This window comes from Plectropomus leopardus, chromosome 15 (assembly GCF_026936395.1).
Source record: "Plectropomus leopardus strain MGB_pleo_1.0 chromosome 15, ASM2693639v1, whole genome shotgun sequence".
In the NCBI taxonomy this organism is placed as follows: domain Eukaryota; kingdom Metazoa; phylum Chordata; class Actinopteri; order Perciformes; family Serranidae; genus Plectropomus; species Plectropomus leopardus.
Window position 1 is genome coordinate 11,299,802 of NC_142190.1, and position 23,576 is coordinate 11,323,377.

A 23,576-nucleotide genomic window follows, 5' to 3' on the forward strand; every position below is an offset into this window, starting at 1 on the left:
AAGCTGAAAGCAGAGAAAATACTTTTTTTTTAAAAAATAAATGACTAAAATGTTTAATAGATTATAAAATTGGGATGTTGGATTCTGCAGCAAAAATACAGACACGCTGCTAGAGTCTTATTGTGGGTTTTACACCCCTGCCAAAAATCTCAGGATCATTGAAAAGGCTTCAAACTGAAAATCAGACAAACATCCAAACATCTGTATATTCCTCTTTTTGACGATTAGACAAGAAACTGTTGTGGCCAGTTGAAACTTTACAGAACGGTGAATAAAGTAAATGTGGTTGGTGCATTTTAACAAGAAAAAGTGCTTAAAAGAGATGTTCAGCAGTGTTTATGTGATGACATCTTTAATCTTTACATCAGATCATCAGCGTCATGTACACAGGGAAATTCCTGTATTTTTTAGCCTGGGTGTTTATCTCATACCTGTATCCAAAAACATTGAGACAAGCAATGGAAACGTACGAAAACTTTCCAAACAAACTTTAACTACATCCACCAAGCAGGCTGTTTTCAGTTTGGTTTTCAGCAGGATTACAGAGTCATCGGGTGGATACACATTTGTTTTTTTTATTTTAGTGTGTTTACATTGCAAGATAAAGCATTTGGCCTTGGTAGTGGTCTGTGCTCTCCGAGTGCCTTTCTGGTTTCACATGAATCATTTCAAATGTTTGTTTCCATCTCTCACTCACAGTACAAGCAGAAATTAGTCCCCTTGCTGAATAACCAAACCAGCTTTAAATTATTTCCGTAAAACTGAAGTTTATTTGGAATACCCCAGGTTAAAATATACTTTAAATCTTCCCTCAGGCTCCAAACCCTCAATATTTGTTGTTAATTTTGAGTGAAAAGATGTCCTGAGAAAATGTATTTAATCTGAGCTGGGACAAAACTAGGATAAAAGGAATGTTTACAACCTGCAACACATCAGCAGCGATTCTAACAAAGTGAATGACAGAGCGGTGGATTATCTCGCAGACAAAGCTTCTTCGTCTTCACACAACAAACTGGTCTCAGCCTACAGGACACATAACGCTCATCTGAATTGGTCCAAGTTCTTGATTCTGTGCAACAAGCTAAGAATCGATTTTAGCTGATAATCTCTAACAACACTGCACAGCTCTACATCAGACTGCAGCAAATTGAACTGTTAATGCCACGAGATAAACGGACACAAATGGAATTGGGTCAGCATATAAAATGCAGGATTGTGAGAGTCCAAAAGAAGAGATCGGCCCTAACAGGAGGCAACAGGCAGCAAAATTACAAACAGTAAGGCATCAATCATCCTTATCCACTTCACTTTTTTTGTTCTAGTCCGCCTTTTTGTCTTTTCCCTCCTCGTCGTCTGTGTACTCTGTGGGCTCCTCTCCTGGTTTCAGCAGCTTGCCGACGTAATCATACTTAACTGTGATGGAGGAGAGATAAAAGAGAATTATTCACTGCCTCAATGACCAAAAACTCTCAGGAAAAAAAAATCAAGGACACACCATTATGTTTGTAGCTTTCTCCTTAAAAAAAACAATCTAATTTGTTGAACAAGTTTTCATGAAAATAATCACAAAAGCCAGTTTTTTCAAAGAGTCCTCTGAAATTAGTAATTATCTTCCTTATTGTTTCCTTCCTGAATTGTTTTGACTACAAAATCAAGTCGCGAAAACAAAACAAAAATATCAGAGTGGACCATCAATGCTGCATGTTTACAAACTTCTGCTTGAAAAAAATACTCTACTCATTACAATGTAAAAGAAATCCAAAAACAGTAATAGATGCATAAAATAAGAGACATTAGCCAGGTTTACACCCGATTTTAGCACAAATTTCAACAACATTTAAAAAAATAAATAAAATAAATGTGGTTTTATGCACCTCTGTTGTGTGAATATTAGGAGTTGCATTACAGAAAAGGAGGAAATGACAAGATGATGATCTTAACAGAGCTTCAATCAAACTCCAAATGGCAGGAAAACATATAGTAAACATGATTAATATATAATTTCTCTTTGTTTTGTGTATTATCTGAGGAAGGTTACAGTCTCCTTATTGCTCCACACAGATCTGAAGTTTTCAGCTCCGTCATTTAAGTCGTGTGGTTCATCATTTATTCACTGGTCTATTTTTACTGCACTTTGTCACACCTTGTTTTTATCAATACACCGACTCTTTACCATTAACCAAGCTAAAAAAGAGAGTGTGATATACTGCGGTGAAAATACCGTTTCATGTGATATTTTTTGGCTATGATAACTGTTGAGTTTGAATGTGAAACCGTCACATCTCACACTCACAGGTGAACTGAGTCTCCCACTCAGAGAGGCTCTCCTGCTGCATGGCGTTCAGGTCAGACAGGTCGTCGTGTTCGTCTTTCAGGGCCTCCTTCTCCAGGCAGAACGTAGCTAAACCTCTGGATGCATCTCTGCCTGCAAACACACCATACGGCCCCTCTGCAAGACAGTGAAGAGACACAGTGAGGAGATTGCTGCAGAAACAACAGCAGAAGGGCCACAATTGCTCCTACACTGAAAAAAAGATCATTTAAAGCTTGTTTTTTCATTACATTTTCTTTCTAGGAGCCTGATGTTGAGCTTGGAGTCCATTTTCCCCCTGAAATATACATATAAAAATAGAAATCTTTGAAAAATTAAGGTAATTTAAAAGGATATGGCTGGTGAATTTCTATATTTTAACCACAAAAAGACCAAAATGAACAATGACCTGATTCTACCAAAAAGTACTGTCCGTTCAACCAAAGCCTGACATCTCTTATCCCTTTTCCCCAAAACTATTTAATACATATCAATGAGCCACACTGTTGCACTGAGCTCACTAGAGCACCAAATGTGGATTAATCTGCTGCTGAAAATAGTCCACAACAAATGTACCGTTTCCTCTCACTGCAATGAAACTTGCTAAAAACTACAGTGCCCAGTCGTTTAAGGAAATAACTCAACCCTATTACAAAATTAAGTTGTAAATTTCTAAGAGGTTTTCTGAAGATTGTCTTTAAAAAAAACCAAAACAATGGTCCTCTGACAGGGTTAGGATGTTAAGAAGTATTGTGATGTTTGTTTTGGGTCTTTTTTAAGGGATTTGTTTATTGTATTAAAAATGCAGAATATCACAAGTCTTTAATTTCCAGATTGTGTTTCATGTAGCTGGAAACAAACTGTGTCCTTTTATACATAACAAAAAAAACAAAACAAAACAAGCTGCTTTATTTTGCATTAAAAATTATCCATATATAATACAAAAACATAACTGATAATGACACTTCTTGAAATCTTTTTACCATGCAGAAGACAGAATATGTTTTCATTCAGACTGTTAAAGTCTTTGAAAAAGTCGGAGTGTTTTACATTAAAGATTTATTTAGATTTCTTAAGAAATTATCAATTAATTTGCCTATATTTTTTTCTTCACTATAATGATTACCATCTACTCTAAAAAATGACAGGAAGCAGAGGAAAATGTTTATTCAATCTTTGATTGGATATTTCCTGATTTTAATAGATATTTTGCAGTTTTTAGACAGTATTGAGCTTTTGGATGGTTGTGTGTAAGACAGTATTACACTAGGCTGCTGGTGGGGCAAAAAAAAAAAAAGCATTTATGTGTCATTTTCATTACTGTACCAAAACTCCACCAGACCATAAATATTACAAGTTTACCAGACAGCAAAGACAACTGGTGATTTAAATGGACCTTTTAGCATGAGATCTCACTATAGGACATACTTTAAATCAACCAAATTCCTTTAATTTCACACACCAAAGCAGGGTTGCAGGCTTTAGGCCTGGCTGTGCAGCACGCTTAAAAGGTTTGCATGACAGTGAGGAATAAAGTTGGCCAGAGGTTACATGCAACAGAGGTTACAATCTGAGATAAGATAAAAACTAGAGAGGTCCAACTCTGCGTCTGTTTTCAGTTAACAGAAAGCATGAGAGGGCAGATTCTTGTTTTTAGACAACTGGAGGTGATGGAAAAGTTACAGCGGATGGCTTATTCTAGTACAATCCTACATCAGTATAACCGCACTGCTGTAAAGAACAGATATGAGACCTCCTTTTGCAAAGATATTGTAAAGTCACAGGATTTCTTTTTCTTTGCATTTAAAGTTAAAAATTGAGATCTATAAAGTTTCTCAGGTAAATGTGACGTTTACTATCAGTTCAGTTATGGATGAATTTAACAAATATGATGCAGTCTGTTGTGATTGGCTGAAACTGTCAAATCACAGTTAAGAGCAGGATGTGGACAGGTAATGCTCATAAATATACTGTGGGGAAATAATTAAGTGCATTTACTAGAGCACTGTGCTTGCATACAATTTAAAGGCACTAATGGACATATTAACCCATGAACTCATATGTGACGGCACAGTAGCCACACCTTCTCCTCCTACTACAAAAAGTACAACAGAACGCCACTCAAAGTCGGAGTTCCTACTTATGAAGTACATGTACCCCGACTTCAGCGGTCTCACGTCACACAACAATGGCAGCATCCATGGAGACACAAATTGTAAATAGTAAGAAATCAACTAAAAGGCAATGCAAGTACATCTGCACATATTTCATTAAAATAATAGATGTACTATTATGTAGAAAAATCTGTTTTGAATGTAAACTGATGTCAAAACATATTGCCAGTGTTACTAGTTTGCTGGTTATTGTAAACAAACTCTGAACCTGTTTCGCTCATGTGTGCAAGGAGGCGCACTGATGGTGCAATTTTGTTCATGGACTAGCGACACAAACACCAGTTTGTAACTGTCTGTGTGGTGTTGTGCACCTGGAGCACTCGGAAGTCATAAATTTCAACTCCAACCTCGAACTTTGAGTGGAACGCAGCATATAGTACAGTGACATCACAACTTCAAAGAAGTCCTGACGGCTCATTTATTTGCAAAGTATCTGAATACAGACTGTGTTCACTTCATTGTGGATTCAGCATTAAGTATTTTCACAGTGTTTTTATAGAAAATATATCTGCTTTATGTCTATTATGTCTATTTGTAATAAGCCATGGAAAACTGACTTTTACAATGTGGGACCTTTAAATAAAAGACCTGGGTACTTTTCCACCAGTGTAAATATACACTGTTGGCATATTAGGCTTAATTATGAATCTGTGTCAGGAGTTAAAGTTAAACTCAGAGGTTACAGAAGGCTATTTCGCTCACTGTCTTTCTGCACTTTTAAAACATGGCGGACGGTGGGCTATTATTTTTCACTGAGGAGTAACTCAACTTCTCTCAGAGACGATCTGTGGTTCCAAGGCTACAGCAGTAACTCTGTTGTGAAAGGGGATCTCAAATAGCCAACTAAAGGGGGTGTGGCGCTAGCTTTTGGGGAAAAAAACTCTGATTATCTGGGGTTTTTTTGGTAAATACGTAAGCGGATTGTTTATGAATAAAATATCACAAAAAGCCAACTCACGCGAGCGGCCTTTGGTGATGTTACGTTCGAATCATGGTTCGAATCCTCGAGGGACGACAGGACAGGTCGTACCAACTTAATGGGGGGGTGGACGTTTTTAGTTACCTGGGCCGTAAAACTTCTTCCCTCTGGTCACGTCAAACACTTTCCCGTTGACAGCCATGAGGATCCTCAGGTTCTGAAGTCCATCGTAGGGCTTCAACTCTGCGAGGGTGAAATCTCTCTTCTTCAGTTTGGGCAGCGGTTTCTCCATCTCGCCGAGATCCGGTGGTTTATCCCCGCGGAGGATTTTGTAGAGGAGGAACAGACAGAGGCTGAGCAGCGTCAGGTTCAGCGGGGAGGTGAAGAGCTCCTGAAAAATACCAGCAGAAGTTACCTCGCTTACTTCTTCCTCAGCCATGTTGGCTCCTCTCTGCGTCCGTGTGTGTGCGTGTTGGGTGGTACTGGCGGAGCTCCCGCGCCCTGAACCAATCAGAGCTGCAGCTTCAGAGGCGTCGAGTCACGATTTAACCAATCACGCTCTTTTAGCTGCGTGCCAAAATTACTGCATTATCAAAATTGTTTTCCATCGATCAATAACTCCATTAATTTCAGCCCTATATTGTGTGTAGATTGTATAGATGACAAAAAAAGAAACAAAAATTTAAGTACGTCTTTCATTTGCCCCTTTGTTTAATTTTTTTTTTTTTTTTGCTTTTATGGAAACTGGTACATTCAGTGACAGAAATGTGACGAAAAATAACCAAAGATACACAGAACAAGCACAAAGTCACACAAAACGACCACAAGTTGATCTACACAACCACGATGCAAAACAATATACAACCATAAAATGACTACAAAGATATGTAAAAATAAAATTACTACAATATACAACATGGTTGTTTTTGTATCATTAGATACCAAACAACAAAAAAAGAGAGATGCAAACCATCCATAAAGAGATGTGTAACCTACAAATAAATGCAGGATAAGCAAAAAGTGACACAATATACAACCATAAATTTATGCAAAAATGACCACAGAGATGTGAAATTACACACTGATGCAGAACAACAAAGTTACACAATATACAACCACAAAATTATGCAAACAACCATGTGAAACTACAACTTGATGAAGAACAGCCAAAAAGTGACCCAATGTACAAGAAAATAATGCAGTGACCAAAAATGGATACAAAACAACCGAAAAGGGATCTAGGCAACCACAAAACCATGCAAAACGTCCACAAAGAGATGTGATACTTCATAAATTCAGAACAACCACAAAGTGGCTCAATATCCAACCATAAAATGAGGGCAGCTTCAATGTAACAGAAAATTACTACAAAGTATGGAAAACAGATAGGAAAATCCTGCTACAATCATTAAATCCCCTCATGTTAAAAAAAAGAGCCAATATCTGCATACAGCTGACTGTGTGTGACAAAATTAAGGCTATGTTACAGTTGTCTCATCAGCTTTTGCATAATCCCAAATTAATCAACCAATAATTTCAACATATCTGAGCTTTAACAATAGTTAGACACGTAGCCTATTCTGGTAATTGCTTTGAGTATTTTTTTAAAGGCAAAAAACAAAATAAAACAAAAAAAAATTGGTTTCAGTGTCTCAGAAATTAACATTTTCTGTTTTCTCCAGTCTTTTACAGTGATAGAAGTACTTAATATTACAACATATGTATAATTTTGCAACAACAACCGTACATACATAGATATGGATATACAAAAACTAAATGGCCTCCATAACAAACAATTGTTAAGACAGAACTATTTCATGTCTGATAGTTTCAAAGCAAATTTAATAAAAACATTTAAAACAATCCAAACATCTGTATATTACATAGATCTTATTAGCAAATATCACATTCACAAAGTGCTTCAAAATATTATCCACCTGTTTCATATTAAATTACAATATCTCTTTGACTCTATTTGTAAGATAAAAGCAAACAAAAAATCTATAAAGACCACTCAAATAATCAGAAAATTTCTGTCTAATTAAAACAAATAAATTTATGACTTGGTTTAAAGCTCCCTCATACAATTAAATGTTATCTGTATTCTTGTTTTTTATTTTTTGATATGTAACTAAAATTATATTTTTTCTGTTTTTTAAAATGAATGGCATACTTGTACAATTTGCTGTATATTTAAAAAAAAATATTTAAAAAATAAAATAATTTTTTTTTTTTTTTTTTTTTTTTTTTTAAATTTTTAATGCTTTATTGATAAAGAACAAAATAACAAAGTATAAACAAGTATGGCAATTTACATTTAACAGACATTGTAATAAAATAAAGAGATTGCCGAGGGAACAACAGCTTAGTGCAAATCATCTCAAAATATAACGAATACATTCGGTGCATCAATGTAAAAATATGAGGTAGAATTAAACCTAAACATATCTTAAAATTAAAATAATATAGTAAAGTAACAAGATAAGAATCATTGATATCACAGGGGGGGGTTCATGTTATTTTAATTAAAAAATAAAATAACCCAAACATCCGGGGAGTGTCTCGTTATATTCGGGCACTTCCGCCTCTGGAAACCGCTGTGTGACGCCTCTTTGGTTCCCACCCAAACAAACAAAGCTCAGATGGAGATTTTCTCCCCCTCAGAAACAGCTCTGTCTCCGGCCAGCTGATCCCCACCAGTTAGCTGGACTTGCTCTTATAAAATCGAGAGACGATGTCAGCCGGTTACCATCTCTCTCTTTAACGTTTTCTAACTGACCGGTTAGTAAACACAGTCATTGCGCAACAGTATCGTTAACCTGCCTGACGTTAGCTAGCTGCCGCTCTCAGTATCCAGCTGCAGCCGGAGAGATGACAAGCGGTCTGTCGGTTACCGTCAGGACTTCAAAACAGGTTTGACAGACACGGATGACTGCTCCGGCTCGGCTCCTGCTCGGAAAAAATCAGATGTTGAAGAAGATTTGTTAAGTCAAGCTAAATACCAGGTGAGTGTTTAAAGTTAGCTCGGTTAGCTAACGTTAACGGCTGGTGTTTTGGCTTTGTCATGTTTGTCCCGGTGAGGCTTCAGAGGAACAACAAGTACTCAGATCTGTAAAAGTAGTAATAACACAAAAATACTCGGTTTAATCTGTAGACTTTATACACTGCCAGCTTGTCAACCTCCCCTTCTCTTAACGCGAGTTATAATAATACATTGTGTGTTATTTGTTTATTATAATATGTATTATAATTGTGAATCTGTAGTTACCAAATAAATGTTGTGGAATTCAAATAAAAATATTTACCTCTTACGTGTAGTTGGGTAGACGTATAAAGTTGCAGAAAATGGAAATACTCAATACTTAGATCAACAATAACAGACATATGAGCACTTCTTCCACCACTCTTAATGTCTTTATAATGTGAATAGTTTAGATTTTTGCTCTGTTGGTCAAATGAAAAAAAGGTATTTAAGACTGGACTCAGGTAACTCCTAATAGACATATAATATTTTTTTTAATACCTTTATGTACTATTATAATTATTTTATCAAGACTGAAGACTTTTTTCTAGGGGTTGCCTGATACTGGTTTTTCAGGGCCAATTCAGATACAGATTATTAGTACTTAATGAGAATTATAACCAATATTTGGATATGTATTCACAATAAAAATGAAGATATTTTTGTTGAAATTTAGAACTTGGAATATAACTAATACAAACACAAAACTTTGTTTAAATGCCCCCCAAATTTTTTTTATCAAAACTGAAACTTTCAACATCGTATACAGCAAGTGTCCAGCATCTTGAAAACCTGATAAAGTTCTGTGAAAATTAAAATTAAGAAAAAAAAGAAAGAATAAAAATAGCTCCCTGAGGTTTACAAAGTAAACATTACTCCCATGCTGACACTTTCTTTGAATATATTGCAGACTGCATTCAGTGGTGTCTGTTGAGTGTAGTATGCACACTTTTTCATAAATTAATTTTATCAGCGATCATTAAATAAAATGCCAATACAGATAATCAGCAAAATGCCAAATATCAACCACAATAATCAGCCAGGCCAAAAATCTGTTGACCCTTACTGCCTTTTATTACATTTTAATTAATTATTTACGCCCCATTTTTTTATGCATTTTATACCTGTCTTAATAATTATTTTAGCTTGTTTTTATTTTATATTCTCTAGCTCTTTAACCCATTGAATCCAGGGCAAATTGGCAAGATTTATCCTTTGATTTATTCCCCTGCAAAATTGTAGGGGAAAAAAATTAAAACAAAATAAAAATACAACTGACCAAACAAAAAAAAACAAACAAAAAAACAAAAAGATAACCTAAAAAAGTGCTTAAAAGTGAATAATTCTATAGAAATAATTTTAAATATATAATTATGATAATTAGTTCTGAAATAGTTCTCTATCATTTTTTTCCTTTTTCGTTTTCTTAAAATAAAATCATAAATGTACTTTTTTCTTGCAATCTGTAGAACATTCCTTGCCAAGTTGCGCATTGTCTTTTCCCCACACATTCTGAAAGACATCAAACCAGGTTTAAATATTGTGAAAGGCGTCTGAATGCAGCACAAGAAAAGTTATGTCGCTCCATGTTTCAAAGGGTTTAATCGTAACTAATTTTTTTACACTGCACTGTAAAGTTTTAGTTTTTTATCCCTATCTTTGTAAAAAAAAAAAAAGAAAGCTTTTTTTGTATATTCTATACTCCAGCTCCTTAATTTCCTTAATAAACGTTTTTAATTGCACATTTAAATGTCTTTAATAATGTGTTTATTTTGCACAGTTTCTCGATGCTTTTGATATTTTATGTGGAGCACTTTGAATTGCCTTGTTGCTGAAACTTGTCTTGCCTTTAGTGGAAGGCCTATCATAAAGTTTGGAGGGAAAGTGACAATTGTGCCAGTTACAGTTTGGTTTCACTTTCATGTATGGAGAGATGTCTTGCGAAGGGAAGGGAAGGCGACTGCAGATTTGACTAATACATCAGATATCTGCAGACATAACAAATGATACAGATGAGAAGAGGAATTAAAAAAATGTAAGCAATCCCAGAAAGGGATTGCTTACATTTAGTAAGTTTTTCTGACTTCAGGACTGTTACCACTCATCTGTTGTGTGTGTTGTCTTTTCACTTCACAGCCTCCTTGTATATTAACCCCCCCCCTCCTCCTGTTTGCTCTACTGCGGTCTCGTCTCGGCTTCTCCACACCCAGTTACCATGAGTGCAATGCGTGTGGATGCCAAAGTGGTGATGCTGGGAAAGGAGAGTGTAGGGAAGACCAGCCTGGTGGAGAGATATGTTCACCATCGCTTCTTGGTTGGCCCGTACCAGAATGTGAGTGTCTGCTGATCTGCTACAATTTTCCATGTCGGCAATAAAAAAGGCATTATTTTTCCAGTTTAGCCGGGGGGGAGGTTGTGGTAATCAAGCTCAAGTCTGTGATCATCTTAAAGCATAAAAAGCTCTGATAGAAACTGATGCAGCGATGTTTCGGTATGCGTCTTTAAGCGCATGCTGCATTAGACAAGCATTGCTCTGAGAATCTTACATATTTACATGGAGGCTAATTAGACACGCCTCTCTCGTCCTGTGAACACCATGATGTTTGTATAACCTGACAGTTGCATAAAATGACAAAGTGGCTTTGAAAGTAAGCAGACTAGGGATGTTATGACACACACCACTTCATGATGGGTATTTAAGCAGTGGTAGATTACCACATACAAAGTAAGACACACAAAGTCAATAATAAAAATCACCAATAAATACTCGAAACTTCCAAATTCTAGCCAGATCTAACATTTTCATTTTTTGACGTTATAATAAACTTTTTGGCAAAAAGTTTTCATTACGCTGTGTAAAAAAAAAAAAAAGTTGGTTCATGTGTTTTTATTTATTTATTTTTTATTTTCAGTTTTAGTTACTGTAAAATTAATTTAATTTAAAATTATTTTTTTAAACTTCATTTTATTTAATTTATTTTTTAATTCTTAAAAGTTAAAAGACTTCCCTGCCACATTCTGAAAGAAATCAAACCAGGTTTAAATATTGTAAAAGAGTGAACGCAGCACAAGAAAAGTTATGTCGCTCCATGTTTCAAAGGGTTAAATTGTAACTAATTTCTTTCTAAATTTGTATTTTTTTTATAGCTGTCTTTATAATTTTTTAAAAGCTTTTTTCACATTCTCTATACTCCAGCTCCTTAATTTCCTTAATAAAAATTCTTGAAAGTTAATCTGATTTTAAATTCAATTAATGTAATTTTTTTTCATCTGGAGTGGCATTAAAAAGTATTACATTTAATTTGCCTTAAGATGTATGAACTCCTTAAATAATAAGCCAGACTTTCATAATTCTTAACCTTTAAGCAGTTGGAATATGGTTAGTATAAAATTAAATCGGCTGTGGAGTGATGTTTCACGTGTTATATTCCCTGTGATTTTATCACTTCAACCAACTAAAACTGCATGATAACATGTTGCAATAAACTCTCTCACCTGCTCTCGGCATTTGCATGCAGTGTCTGTTGTTTCATCACCAGTTCACAGCCAACTGCAATGAAAATGCAACTTAAGTTAGTTTAACTGCAGGATTTGAGAAGAAGCTCTATGTTAATGAGTAAACTAAGAACCAGTATTCAGACTCAAAGTTCAGACTCAGAGTAACCACAGTCTGAAGGGACCCCGACATTAGACCAGATTAGATTGGATTAGATTAGATTAAATAGACTTTATTGTAAGTGGAAATTGGTCTTTGGCTTCACTCAAACACAGAAAATGTACATAAAAGCACATAACACAATACACCATTAAATGCTCAAATGTACAAAATACAAGATATAATAGTGAAAACAGGCAGGAAGGAACAATAAATTATATAAATAATAAACAGAGCACCTCTAACAAAATAGTAGTGTTCCCTGAGACAGTCATGATGTGTTTATTGCCGTATGGCACAGAGAACAAAAGGACTTCTTATAAATGTTTCCTCTGGTTTTTGGGACCCTAAATGCTAAACAGCCAGACGGGATCAGCTCACACTCAGAGTGTAATGGATGTGAGGCATCTGACATTATATGTTTGGCGTTCCTGCGTACAGCATTGTCACATTTATTGCTGAGCTGTTTCTGTGACTTTCATATCACCGTCCCTGCACTGTTGACAATCTTTGAAAACTTGTTTTTGGTCTTTGCACTTACGTTGTACCATGCTGTAATATTAAATGATAAAATGTGTTCAGCTTGGCCTCTATATGCCATTTCCAGTATTTTTCCACATTTTCATCCATGCTTCATCCATGTTCTCTTTTCCTGACAGACTATCGGTGCTGCCTTTGTTGCCAAACCAATCCAGGTGGGAGAGAAGGTGATTACCCTGGGAATATGGGTGAGTTGGAGGTCACCTTATGTGAATTTGAATCTTCTGCTGCATTAATTTTAGTTCTGCCCAGGTGAGATCTGAATATTTGCCTAAAACCTGGACTCACTAACCAAGTTAGTATTGAACTCCTACATTGTTGGGCTTCAGATGGACAGCCAGAAAATTGATGCAGAAGAAAAAGAATATCACCTATTTTATTTCTTCTAAAAACCTTGCACCTACATTACAAGGTAACTCGACCACTGACAGTTCAGTCAGAGATTCAGGTGTGTTATGCTAGTAGCACATGCACAACAAACCCACAATATCCCATAATAATAACTCTTTGGCCATGTACATAAACTGAGAACTCCCTGTGCTAAACCCTCTGACGTGGCAGATTTTATTTTATTTTTTTTAAAAAATCCGTTTCCAGCAATTGAGATTAATTCAGGATAAATACGACAATCTGTTTAATTTTTCTAGAGGAAATATGATTTGAGACCATTACCAACACTTAGACTTGGCTAGGAGAAAAATATTTGAGAAATTGAACCAATAATGCCAATTTAAGGAAATAATGATAAAGCCAAAAGGAACAGCTGAGCTCACTTTATGGCAGTGAGGGGAAATTAGTTTGGAGCTGCAGAGTTTGTCACACTGGGGGGATTACACAGCGTTTAAAGCCTGCATGGGGGTTGCAGGAATGTCGACTGTGCGCACAGACATTACATGCAAGTTCAGCAGGATGCTGGAGCTCAGTTTTTTCTCTCCTCTGTGTTTCACTCAGGACACAGCTGGATCAGAGCGCTACGAAGCCATGAGCAGAATCTACTACAGAGGAGCGCGGGCGGCCATCGTCTGCTACGGTAAATCTACACTGATTCTTATCGTCTTAAAGAGAGCTGTCAGGTTTCATAACTGCACAACATCTGGGGGCTGCACTGGAGTTTTGTTTAGTAATTGGGCAAAAACAGCTGGATGCATTTATAAATTAACTTCACATCTTACAGAACTGAAAGCACACGGTTATTTTTGTGGTGTTTTTAATGTGGAACGGAGCTTTGTGCTGCAGATACTTTTGTCAGATGAATTTGTTCTGATTTTGGCTCGTAGTTACATTTTATCTGACTTTTCCCAGAGTGTTTTTGTGCAGAGATGCTGGCCTCTTTACTTAACTATCCGCAGAATAAACCTCGATTCTCTTTCCTAATGCTAACGCAGCATCAAGCTTTGGTTTACTTTTAGATTTGTAACAGCTTTAAAGCCTCTGTAGTCTAAAACAGAGTTTCTTTATCGGTAGTACTTGAACCTCAAGCGTTACTTCTGTAGTGGAAAGGTTATCGAGAAGCTCAGTAGAACTGCGCCATATAAGGAAAATATGCAACAACTTTGTTTAATATCACCATAATGATATTAAAAAAATAGATAATAAAGTGTACTCAGTTCTGGTGAGCAGCTAATTTTAAGTATATCTAGGTGTTTTTGGATCAAACAGTTCTGGGAGCTCCCTGAGAACTACCAAACTTCAGCATTTTTTTCTGTCTGCATTCGGACCAGCGATCGTGAAGAAACTTCCAGCTTTTGCCACACTTAACAAACAGTCACAAAACATTTCTGTCCTGATGAAACTGTTCAGCTCTCGGCCCTGAAAAAACACGATGATGTCATGTTTCTGATGCAGGTAATATAGAAATATTGATCAGAGCAATCTCACATCTCTGACATGGAGATCGCAACCAAACAGGAAACTTATTCTTGTGTTTGTCCATCGTTTGCGCTTCAGTAGAAAGAAAAACTGAGCAAATATTGGTGGCACAGAAGTGTAATGTGACCACGCCTTAAATGGTAGCAGCATAGAAGCAAACTTAACCAAAACTACTGAGGAATAAAGAGAGACCCAAGCTAAACATTGAAACTCCAGGATCACTATAACGTGTTTCAAAATCGATTCAAATAAACACATTGTGGAGCCTGACTGTGGTGTCACTGAGCTCACCTGAGGTTGCCCTGTGGAGTACCTTCTCAAGTTACATCAGTGCTGAAACTCTGGATGTAAAATCGAGGAAAGTCCCCGTGAAGAGGAATGAGTGGAGCTATGGATAAGAGACAGAGCTTTAAAAAATGAAAGGGAACAGTTAAATTGCATAGAGGATGATAATCAGAGTGATCAACAGCAGAATATGAAGATAATTGCAGTATGATAAGGCTTACAGGGTGTTCTGATGCTAATAAAATACATAATGTTTAAGTCTGTCTCTCTGTTCCATATTGGGAAACTTTGTCTTTTTTAAGGAAATAGCTGATGGCATTTCCCAGCAGATTACTCACACTGCTGTCATGTTTAACATCTTTTAAAATGTGCCTCTTCTTCACCTTCCGTCTTATTTCTGTTAATTGTATTTGATCGATTTTATCATCCTGTTGTTTTTGTTTTGATGTAAAAGTTTTAATTTTGTCTCCTTTATATTAATTTCACAGAACTTTCCATTGTATATGCAATAATCAGAGCTGGTAGACTGGTTGTGGATTCTAGTGTTTGTTTTAATATTTTTCTCCTTGTGCACTGCATACAGGTTTAGTTTATATAAATATCTCATTTTTAAATTTCAGATCTGACTGACAGCAGCAGCTTCCAGCGAGCTCGATTCTGGGTGAAAGAGCTGCAGAACTGCGAGGAGGTTAGACATGTTGTTCGCTTACTTTTAGTTAACTATAACCTTGTTGAGGACACATTTGATAAGTATTGAGCATTACAGCAAATATGTCTTAATGTATAAGACTGAATGTCTGTTAGTGTGCATTATACAGAGTTGTGTCTCAGTGGTTGTCTGGCTCTGTTTACAGACGCAGTATAAATATGCAGTTTGTCGTGAGCCAGTTGAAGTTAAAAACTTCAAAGTGACTTGTTGCCCCTCTGTACTCATTAACACTGTGCTGTTTTTTGTTTTTTTCTGTGCTGTGTTCTCCAGCACTGTAAGATCTACCTGTGTGGCACAAAGAGCGACTTGATTGAAGGAGATCGGAGCCTGCGCCAAATCGACTACCATGATGCTCAGGACTTTGCTGAAGGTAATTACAGCCCTCTGAGTGTAAAGCTGTCTTAGCCTTCTTTAAGAAAATAAAGAAATCTAGTAATATTGCTCTTACATTTTTAAATTTTTGAGTTACTTATTAAAAAAAAAGAAATTGTATCTGGCTGATACTACTGGTAATTTTATCACTGATTATTTTTCTTAATTGGGCAGTTTTTTAAACTAGAATCAGAGCTGCATGCGTTTTGATATTTACAAATATCTTTTAGCCGTGGAAGTTTCTAATTCTAGCAAATGATGTACAGCCACAAGCCTTTCATCCTGCTGTGCTGCAGCCACAGTGATACTTTCCTTTCCCGAGTCTTTTCCATGCACATGTGCACATTTAAAACTGCAGTTCTTATCTACAGTCTTAAAAAGCACTGAATTCAGTTTCCTCAACAATGGCTTAATACCGATTGTGAATCACATTTTACAGGTCTTAAATGTGATTTATAAATGCCATAAATATTTCCTTTTGCTGATAACATTAGTTATAAAATATTTCTGTATCTGTTGCAGGCTGTAGGGAGGTGTTACCTATAAAATGAAATTGAGGTTGTTGTTGTTGGAGGATATTTAATCCTTTTTTTGTGGAAATTTATTAATTAATTTATTTATTTTTAACACTGTCACTGCCACCGCTTAAGTACAGGGGCATGGAAGCTCATATATCAGTTTGACAGCAAAAACATAAATTAATCATTTTTAATCTGTAAATCCATCTATATTCTGACGCCTATCTGGGTCCAGATAATTTAATTAATTAAAATATTAGGAACGGTTTTACAGCTCGGGAGTACTGAAAAGCTTTCCTGAAATGACCCAATTCTTCCCTAATGGTTTCCCATCACGTTTTCAGACTTTGGCATGAAAAGAGTTTTTAAAAGTCTTAGATTGAACTTAGTGAACCTGCAGAAATCCTGTTTAAGAACCCAGTTAAAGGCTCTACATACTAGCTGTTAACAAAAAAAGGGGAAACCATGATTTCCATTTACACGAACATTTCTGTAGTTATGTTACCGCCCAGACTGGGAAATAATGAGATTACTGAAGTGCTTGTAAACGTCCTGAACATGGTCAAAGGATATTAAGAAATGGTTGACCTCTGTCAGCGCCTGTGTGCCGCAGCCTGAGTGACGTTTAGCCTTGCTGTTTTTGTTTGCTTCCACAGAGATTCGTGCGCAGCACTTTGAGACCTCCAGTAAAACAGGAAACAACGTGGGTGAGTCACACCGTCAGTCATCTGCAGACATATTTAACACGGGCAGCTGGCTGTGATCACAGCTGTATTTATTCATGGTTTGTCAACTGAGGAAGTGGGTTTCCCCAAATTCTGATATTGAAAAATCTGGGCAACTTTTTAAGCATGTAAGCACAACTGATTATAGTACAGGAACGCCCAACATCGCCGATAGTTGGTTCTTTAGTAGACACCTTAACGCCTGCTCAAACTTTGCATAAAACTAAAACAAAAATCACTTGTTTCACCCCCTTAAGACATCAGTAGTAAATGTAACACCAAGTTTTCATATCTAATGCATCTAGAAAATACTGGCACATGGTTCACACACTTCTCTACTGTACTCTTACAACCACAATAATCAGACCAATACTTCCTCCGTATTTTTTAAAACTTCATTGATGTCACACTAACTTCTGGATCATTAAACCTGGATAATATCCATCAAGCAGGTTTACCTGATTTAAATTCAGCCTCTTTCAGACATGCACATGTTATTTAACATGTCGCTCCCCTCTCTGGTTGAGCTCCTGTATCTGAATCGAATGTCATCAGATTAATTTGCAGGCTGCAGCAGGTTAGAAAAACTATAGAAAATTGTAGGAAAAAAACAGTATAAAATGTATAAAATATAAAACATATATTGCTCAATCACAATCTCTAATGCACATTAAAACTAGCTTCATACAACCAGAGACTACTGTAAAAAAGACAATTTTAAGTTGTTTCTTGATGTCAGAACAGTCCCTAACCCCTCATATAACCTCAGAATCATCAAACCACGACTTCCTCTGCATTCGATTTTCATTCAAGCCAAGTTAAATTATGCCTTGTTATTCTACTTTCTCACTGTCTGACATCCTAAAATATGCTGCAGAGTTATCTAATAAATCAGTGATGAAACTGCTGAGAAAATATAGTAGTATCATGATGATCATTACTAAGGCTTTAACTGCAAAACAAGTTTTCTGGCTCACAGTTTTTCTCCAGTCATGTTCGTATAAAGACCAAAAGAAAATTGACGCCTTGGATGCTCATGTGTGAATGACCAAAAAAAGTTACTTTAAAAGATGCAGCACAGTAGATATTAAATATTCACTGTCTGAACAGAGCTGTGCAGAAGAGCTGCTGCTGTCGGCCAATCAAACTAATTAAAATGAGCTTTAAACCTTAACTCATCATTTGTAGTAATAAAGAGAACTAAATAAGACAAAATTCTTTGATTGCAAAAGTTTAAACAATGTTAAGGAAGGTAATATTAAAGTCGTTTGCACTTTGTAAACATTTCTTGAATAATTTTGAAAAAGGGAAGTGCATTTAGGACATGAGTCAAGATGAGACACAGAAGACATTGGTCTCTTCAAGAAACAAAGCGGAAGGAGGAAGAGTCTCAAGGCCCACAATGTATCTAATTGGAGACAGTTTTAAATTAATTGAACATAATGTTGTTTTAAGCACAGACAATAACTAGCAGTACGATTTCTTAAGTCAGCCAAGCCATCGAAATGGATCCTTTTCAAAGAAGCACAACAGAGAGCCTTCAGCAGGACCAAATCCCTTAAGAACAGTAAAAACATCAGCATGGACATTCAGCTTTTACACAAAAGTAAACACTGAGAGGCTGCCACTCCTTCAGTTAACTTCATAGATGCCTGTAACGCTCACATCCAGTCATGACCTCCACAAGTGCATTTCAAACTTTACAGATCAGAGAAAAAAATCCACGCTGCACTACAGGTCAACGTGTTGTTTCAGCATAAACTTAATCAGGTTCTTCTCATCATTACACTCTCTGCGCTCTATAGCTCAAGGCATTAAAAACAGAGCAATATATGTAACACACATCGAAGACCTGACAATGAAAATGTATCCTTGTTTTTGTCTTTTTAAATGGTAAAAAATACAGTGGTTATGTTATTAAAAGTGTTTCAACATAGGCGTTTATTTTTGGGCAATTCAGATTTAGTTTTTTGTACGTCAACATGATGTTTTACAGTACTACAGTATGCCACAGCCCGAAACATGCAACATCAAGTTGGCCTCAATTTGAATTGAATTGAGTTTATTTTTATTTGATAGAAATGATGCAATTTAACATCTTTCCAGTACAGAGTATGAGTGTTGTATTGAACAGAGTGTATAGCGTTTGCTGATTTTAACTTTTTTCACTAGTTGAGCTTTTACATACAAACCTACTGTGTTATTCAAATTTAGTCAGATACTGCTTGAAAACTCGAGTAATGGCTTTTAGGTTTTGGAGCCTCTCTGACCAAACATACTTGAAACTAGCTGTTGGGCAGTTATTGCTTGTCATAAATCTGGTATTATGAACACGAGTGTACCTATTTTTCTGAATGAACTGATGGAAACTCACCAGCCTCATTATTTTCTACTCCACAGATGAGTTGTTCCACAAAGTTGCTGAGGATTACAACAACACTGCCTTCCAGTATATGACAGGTGAGTGTTTCCGTGTTTCATTCATATGCATAATTTGTACTTTTACTTTTTGTACTTTAAGGTTCTTTTGATACTAGTACATTTCTACTGTTACCTAACTAGAATTTGAGAGTATTTCTTAACTGTGGTATTACTACTTTTACTTATAGTCAAGATGAAATGATAAATGCTTTTTTACACTTTTAGGTCACCTCCCTGGCCTTTTTTGGTACCTAACAATATATGCCAACAAAGAGAAATGTATTTATTTGTTTTCTTAAACCAAAATCCAATCGTGCTTTCTTTTTGTAAAACAAAATATATGAGTTGTGGTTAAATAAGCTGGCACCAACCAGTTTCAACCAATAATATCACAACATTCACCCATCAATTAATCTGCATTTTTTTAGCTGCACATAGCTAAGATTAAGTTAGCTAGTTAGCAACTAGCTGTTTCATCTGGACTTTTCAAGATTTGAGTAATGCTTCCTCCACTAATGGGATAAAATATATATTATAAGGTGAAATGTGGTAACAAAATAAAACATAATATACAGTACAGCAACATAACACAGAATATCAAATTTAATATTGTCTATTATGGGGCCCAGTTGCAGCTTGTACACAGAAACAGTGGTCCTAAAATCGATCCCTGGGGAACTCCAGAACTGAGAAATTTCTGACTGCACCACACAAAAAAACACTAATTCATCACCAGTTATGACATCTTGGGAAATATTCATAGTTGCCAGTATCTCTCACAAATCTATTTCAAGCTAGGGGCTTAGCTTAGCATAAAGACCTGAAACAAGGGGAAACAGCTACCGTGGCCAAAAGTGATAAAATTTGCCTATCAGGACCTCTAAAGATCACTACATTTTGTCTGGTCTGTTAAATCCCTGTAATTTGTTAATTAAAAAAAAAGATATCTGATTTCCTGCTGCTAAAAATACAAGATTTAAACATAAAGTCTCTTCTTTTTGTTTCAGCAGAGGAAACAGGCGTGGACTTGGGCCAGAGGAAGGACTCATATTTCTACTCCTGTTGCCATAACAACTGATGCCAAGCAACAGGACGGAAAACAAAAGAGGGCACCTTCTCCTCGGCTGGAGTAAAAAACCTGGATATACTGGATTGGTGGTCACATAACTCAGCTCTGGAACTGGGATCTATTGTTACACTTTGTTCGACATGTTTATTTCTTTTGTGCCATTAAGAACTGACGGCTACAAGACTTCATGGAAGAGGATCTACTTCTGCTGCAACTGTTACTGGGTGGAGAGGGATTTAAAAAAAAAAACAATGCTCCCACTTTTCACCCAGTTTGGTCCCTTGTGTAGCTTCTCTTGGGCTGGACCATGGAAGTGAAAATATCCTTAACTCTGCGCCGTTAAACAATTGGAAGTCAAACAGAGGGATCCCACTGAGCAGAGACTGGCTGAGAAAATGTGATTGTTGTAGCAGCGCTTCAGGAGAGTGAATGGTTTGTTTACAGCCGTTAATTTTTGTTTACCTCCAATCTTATTTAACCTTGTTGTGGAAACCAGTCTGTCCTGCACATCTTCGATGAAGCCCGAAAGAATGGAGTGAAGCCAACTAAGATATAAAGTGTCCAAAAAACACTCCTGTGTTCCCAATCATACTTAATCGAGATGAATTCTTCTTATACCTTTGCATATCTGGTGTAATGAATGGTACCAATGATATTTATAAAGGCCTTATTACCCACAGAAGAAATGTCGGGACCATTTGTGGGTCCAAGATCAACTTTCCAGAGCGTGTCCCGAAGTGTTTACTATGACATTATGGATGTATTAATGGATTAATATGTAGGATGTATGGACTCATATGAAAGTGTTTTCTTCTTATTTTGATTTGTTTTTGGTTTCTGTGGTGGTGTGTAGCCCCCAGCTAATAACAGCGCCAATTTGAGACACTATAAAAACGCAGCTGACCATGTTAACCCGCTGTCTCTGTCTCACTCCTCTGCTTTGTGGATGCAAGATGCAGGTCTGTGCGTCTCTTTGATCGAGAGTGGGGTTGAGCCCATAGAGACATCTATAAAACTATTGACTCTTTGTAATATGAATGTTTAATTCAAGGAGAATTTATACTTGTAAAATTAGTTTAGTCAAAGGGATGAGTGGGAACGTGCTGCAGCAGGTGGAACTGAACCCGGAAGCTGGTAAACTTTCTTTTTTAGCTTTAGCATTTGATGAGCAACTTTTGTCCAAATGAACAGCGGCCGTCTTTGGAGTCCGTTATCCAGTTCCTTTAATACATCCATAGCGACAACACGTGACATGTATCTGGTCCGTTACCTTTTGCAACATAAGCTACGACTCTGATTTTAAGGTGTCAGTTACATCTCTGAAATTAAATTGCATGAAGTGAGCTGACTGAAAGAAAGTTTTGGGGACAGTTACTTTTCTGTATTTAAACTCTAAATGCTCTATTTTGTATTTACAAATGCAGAGTGCACACACAGAAATGTGACTGTCAAATTTTTCTTTCAGTCTCTTGTGGCAGCGAAATATACCCTCGAAGCTTTGACAGGTTTTAAGTAACGCCTCAACAGAAGGATGATCCAAGTTCCCCTCCACTGTGTTGAGAAAATTAAGATTTCACCAACACAAAAAAACGTGGGTGAATGTTGTAACTTGGTTCAAACGGTCGTCTCAGTGTCCTCAGAACAATATTTACATCTGTATTTAACTTAAAGACTCTAATTTATTGCCTTTTAAGTTGTGCTGCCATGAAGATGCGGGGAAATAAATGAACACATCAGTTTCCTCTATGTTGCTGCTTTGACGTGTTGATGTTTCGTGTGTTGATATTTTAATGCACAATATTTTGTATTTAAGGGCCGTTTAAGACGGACTCATAAAGTACAAATCCGTTCTGTAAAATTAAAAGCTTGTTAAAAGAATGTTTCAGTGCTCTGACAGATTTTTTGTGAATAATTCACATATTTTGCCTTTGTGTTTATTATCTGAGCTTTAATAAATTGTAAATAAAATTGTAAAATGTGATGCAAATCTTAGCATTACCGCATCATGGCCTACAGAACGTAAAAGGTGTTTACATTACCTTTTTCTTAAACCACTGGTTGATAATTCTACTGGTTTAAAACATCTTACCTCAGTGGTATCATCACATGCCGACCATCACCACCCTGAAACAAAAAAAAATGAAAATTGTGTCTCAAAAATGAACATTATAATAAGTGAAATCCTTTAAATGGCAAAACTCACTGGAATTAAACTAATTGACACACAAGAAAAAGTCACCTGTGAGTTCTTTACTGTAAAATCCTACATACTGTGGTTTGAACACTTCACCCATCACCTGTGCTCTACACTGCAAACCTTTTTTAAAAATAACACACCTGTGGGTTTCCAGCTTCCTTCCAGGTTGTGAGCATTTTCAAAAACTGTCCTTGTTGGCATCTTTTGAGATTCTCTGACATGTTAAAATTTATTATCTTCATGCCACTGGAAAATAAATAAACAAAGTCATATATCAGGAAATATGCAGGTCTTAAAAAGTGGATTCAGATCCCTCAAAAAAGGCCTTAAATCCAATTTACACACTAATCGTTTCATAATGGGCAAATATTGATTTAAACTAAAAACCTAAAATAATTGAAAGGTGCATTATGTAATTCTGGAGAAAGTTCGCTGATTGTTGAATCTCATTCACAGATTGTAAAATATCGACGATTGAACCACCAACCCGAAGCATCGGTATTTGACGACCTGCGATGACTCAACAATCATTTTTCTCCAAAATCACATACTGTGTCATTAAATGAATTCTTCCTTCAATTTGATGATCTATCCATTAATGAGGAAATAACAAAAAAGTTACAAGAAAATTACTAGAAAATTGCAATAAAGAAATAAATAAAATTAAATTAAAATAATCATAATAAAAACAGATATCTTTTTCTGAACTTTAACTGAGATCGGATCTCAAGTGGTCACTCAATACACCGGTGGAGATGCTTTCTAATGCCCGGTGTAAACAGACGCAGAG

General features: G+C 36.2%; 2 protein-coding genes and 1 long non-coding RNA gene across 5 annotated transcripts; 1 reads left to right on the plus strand and 2 right to left on the minus strand.

Annotated features, from left to right (window-relative positions):
* Positions 1–335: 335 nt before the first annotated feature.
* Positions 336–5,875, minus strand: pgrmc1 (progesterone receptor membrane component 1). The gene is made up of 3 exons (XM_042499860.2): positions 5,549–5,875; positions 2,294–2,449; positions 336–1,413 (listed from the first exon to the last, which is right to left on the minus strand). Exons 1-3 carry the CDS (start codon positions 5,841–5,843, stop codon positions 1,319–1,321), a joined length of 546 nt encoding a protein of 181 aa, XP_042355794.1. The 5' UTR covers positions 5,844–5,875; the 3' UTR covers positions 336–1,318.
* A 2,342-nt stretch (positions 5,876–8,217) lies between these two features.
* Positions 8,218–18,117, minus strand: LOC148187240 (uncharacterized). 2 transcript variants are annotated; one of them, XR_015778973.1, is made up of 4 exons: positions 17,558–18,117; positions 14,782–14,878; positions 11,922–11,976; positions 8,218–8,353 (listed from the first exon to the last, which is right to left on the minus strand). It is a non-coding gene; the product is annotated as an uncharacterized LOC148187240 (long non-coding RNA). The 2 variants fall into 2 exon arrangements; XR_015778972.1 differs by lacking the exon at positions 17,558–18,117 and having other exon boundaries at positions 14,782–15,766.
* On the plus strand, positions 8,269–22,467 carry rab24 (RAB24, member RAS oncogene family). 2 transcript variants are annotated; one of them, XM_042499332.2, is made up of 9 exons: positions 8,269–8,409; positions 10,563–10,758; positions 12,741–12,809; positions 13,573–13,651; positions 15,396–15,463; positions 15,755–15,854; positions 17,031–17,081; positions 19,500–19,559; positions 20,528–22,467. In XM_042499332.2, the coding sequence occupies exons 2-9, from the start codon at positions 10,642–10,644 to the stop codon at positions 20,596–20,598; spliced, it is 615 nt and encodes a 204-aa protein (XP_042355266.1). In that variant the 5' UTR covers positions 8,269–8,409; positions 10,563–10,641; the 3' UTR covers positions 20,599–22,467. The 2 variants fall into 2 exon arrangements, with proteins under 2 accessions (XP_042355266.1, XP_042355267.1); XM_042499333.2 differs by having other exon boundaries at positions 20,531–22,467.
* Positions 22,468–23,576: the final 1,109 nt, after the last annotated feature.

Excerpts from the sequence above, each read along its gene's own strand:
- pgrmc1 (XM_042499860.2), bottom strand. The coding sequence starts at position 5,843 with ATGGCTGAGGAAGAAGTAAGCGAGGTAACTTCTGCTGGTATTTTTCAG. Across the intron at positions 2,450-5,548 it reads GAAGAAGTTTTACGGCCCAG|AGGGGCCGTATGGTGTGTTT; the intron begins GTAACTAAAAAC and ends ACTGTCTTGCAG. Across the intron at positions 1,414-2,293 it reads GTGGGAGACTCAGTTCACCT|TTAAGTATGATTACGTCGGC; the intron begins GTGAGTGTGAGA and ends CCTCCATCACAG.
- rab24 (XM_042499332.2), top strand. The coding sequence starts at position 10,642 with ATGAGTGCAATGCGTGTGGATGCCAAAGTGGTGATGCTGGGAAAGGAG. Across the intron at positions 10,759-12,740 it reads TGGTTGGCCCGTACCAGAAT|ACTATCGGTGCTGCCTTTGT; the intron begins GTGAGTGTCTGC and ends TTTTCCTGACAG. Across the intron at positions 13,652-15,395 it reads GGCGGCCATCGTCTGCTACG|ATCTGACTGACAGCAGCAGC; the intron begins GTAAATCTACAC and ends TTTAAATTTCAG.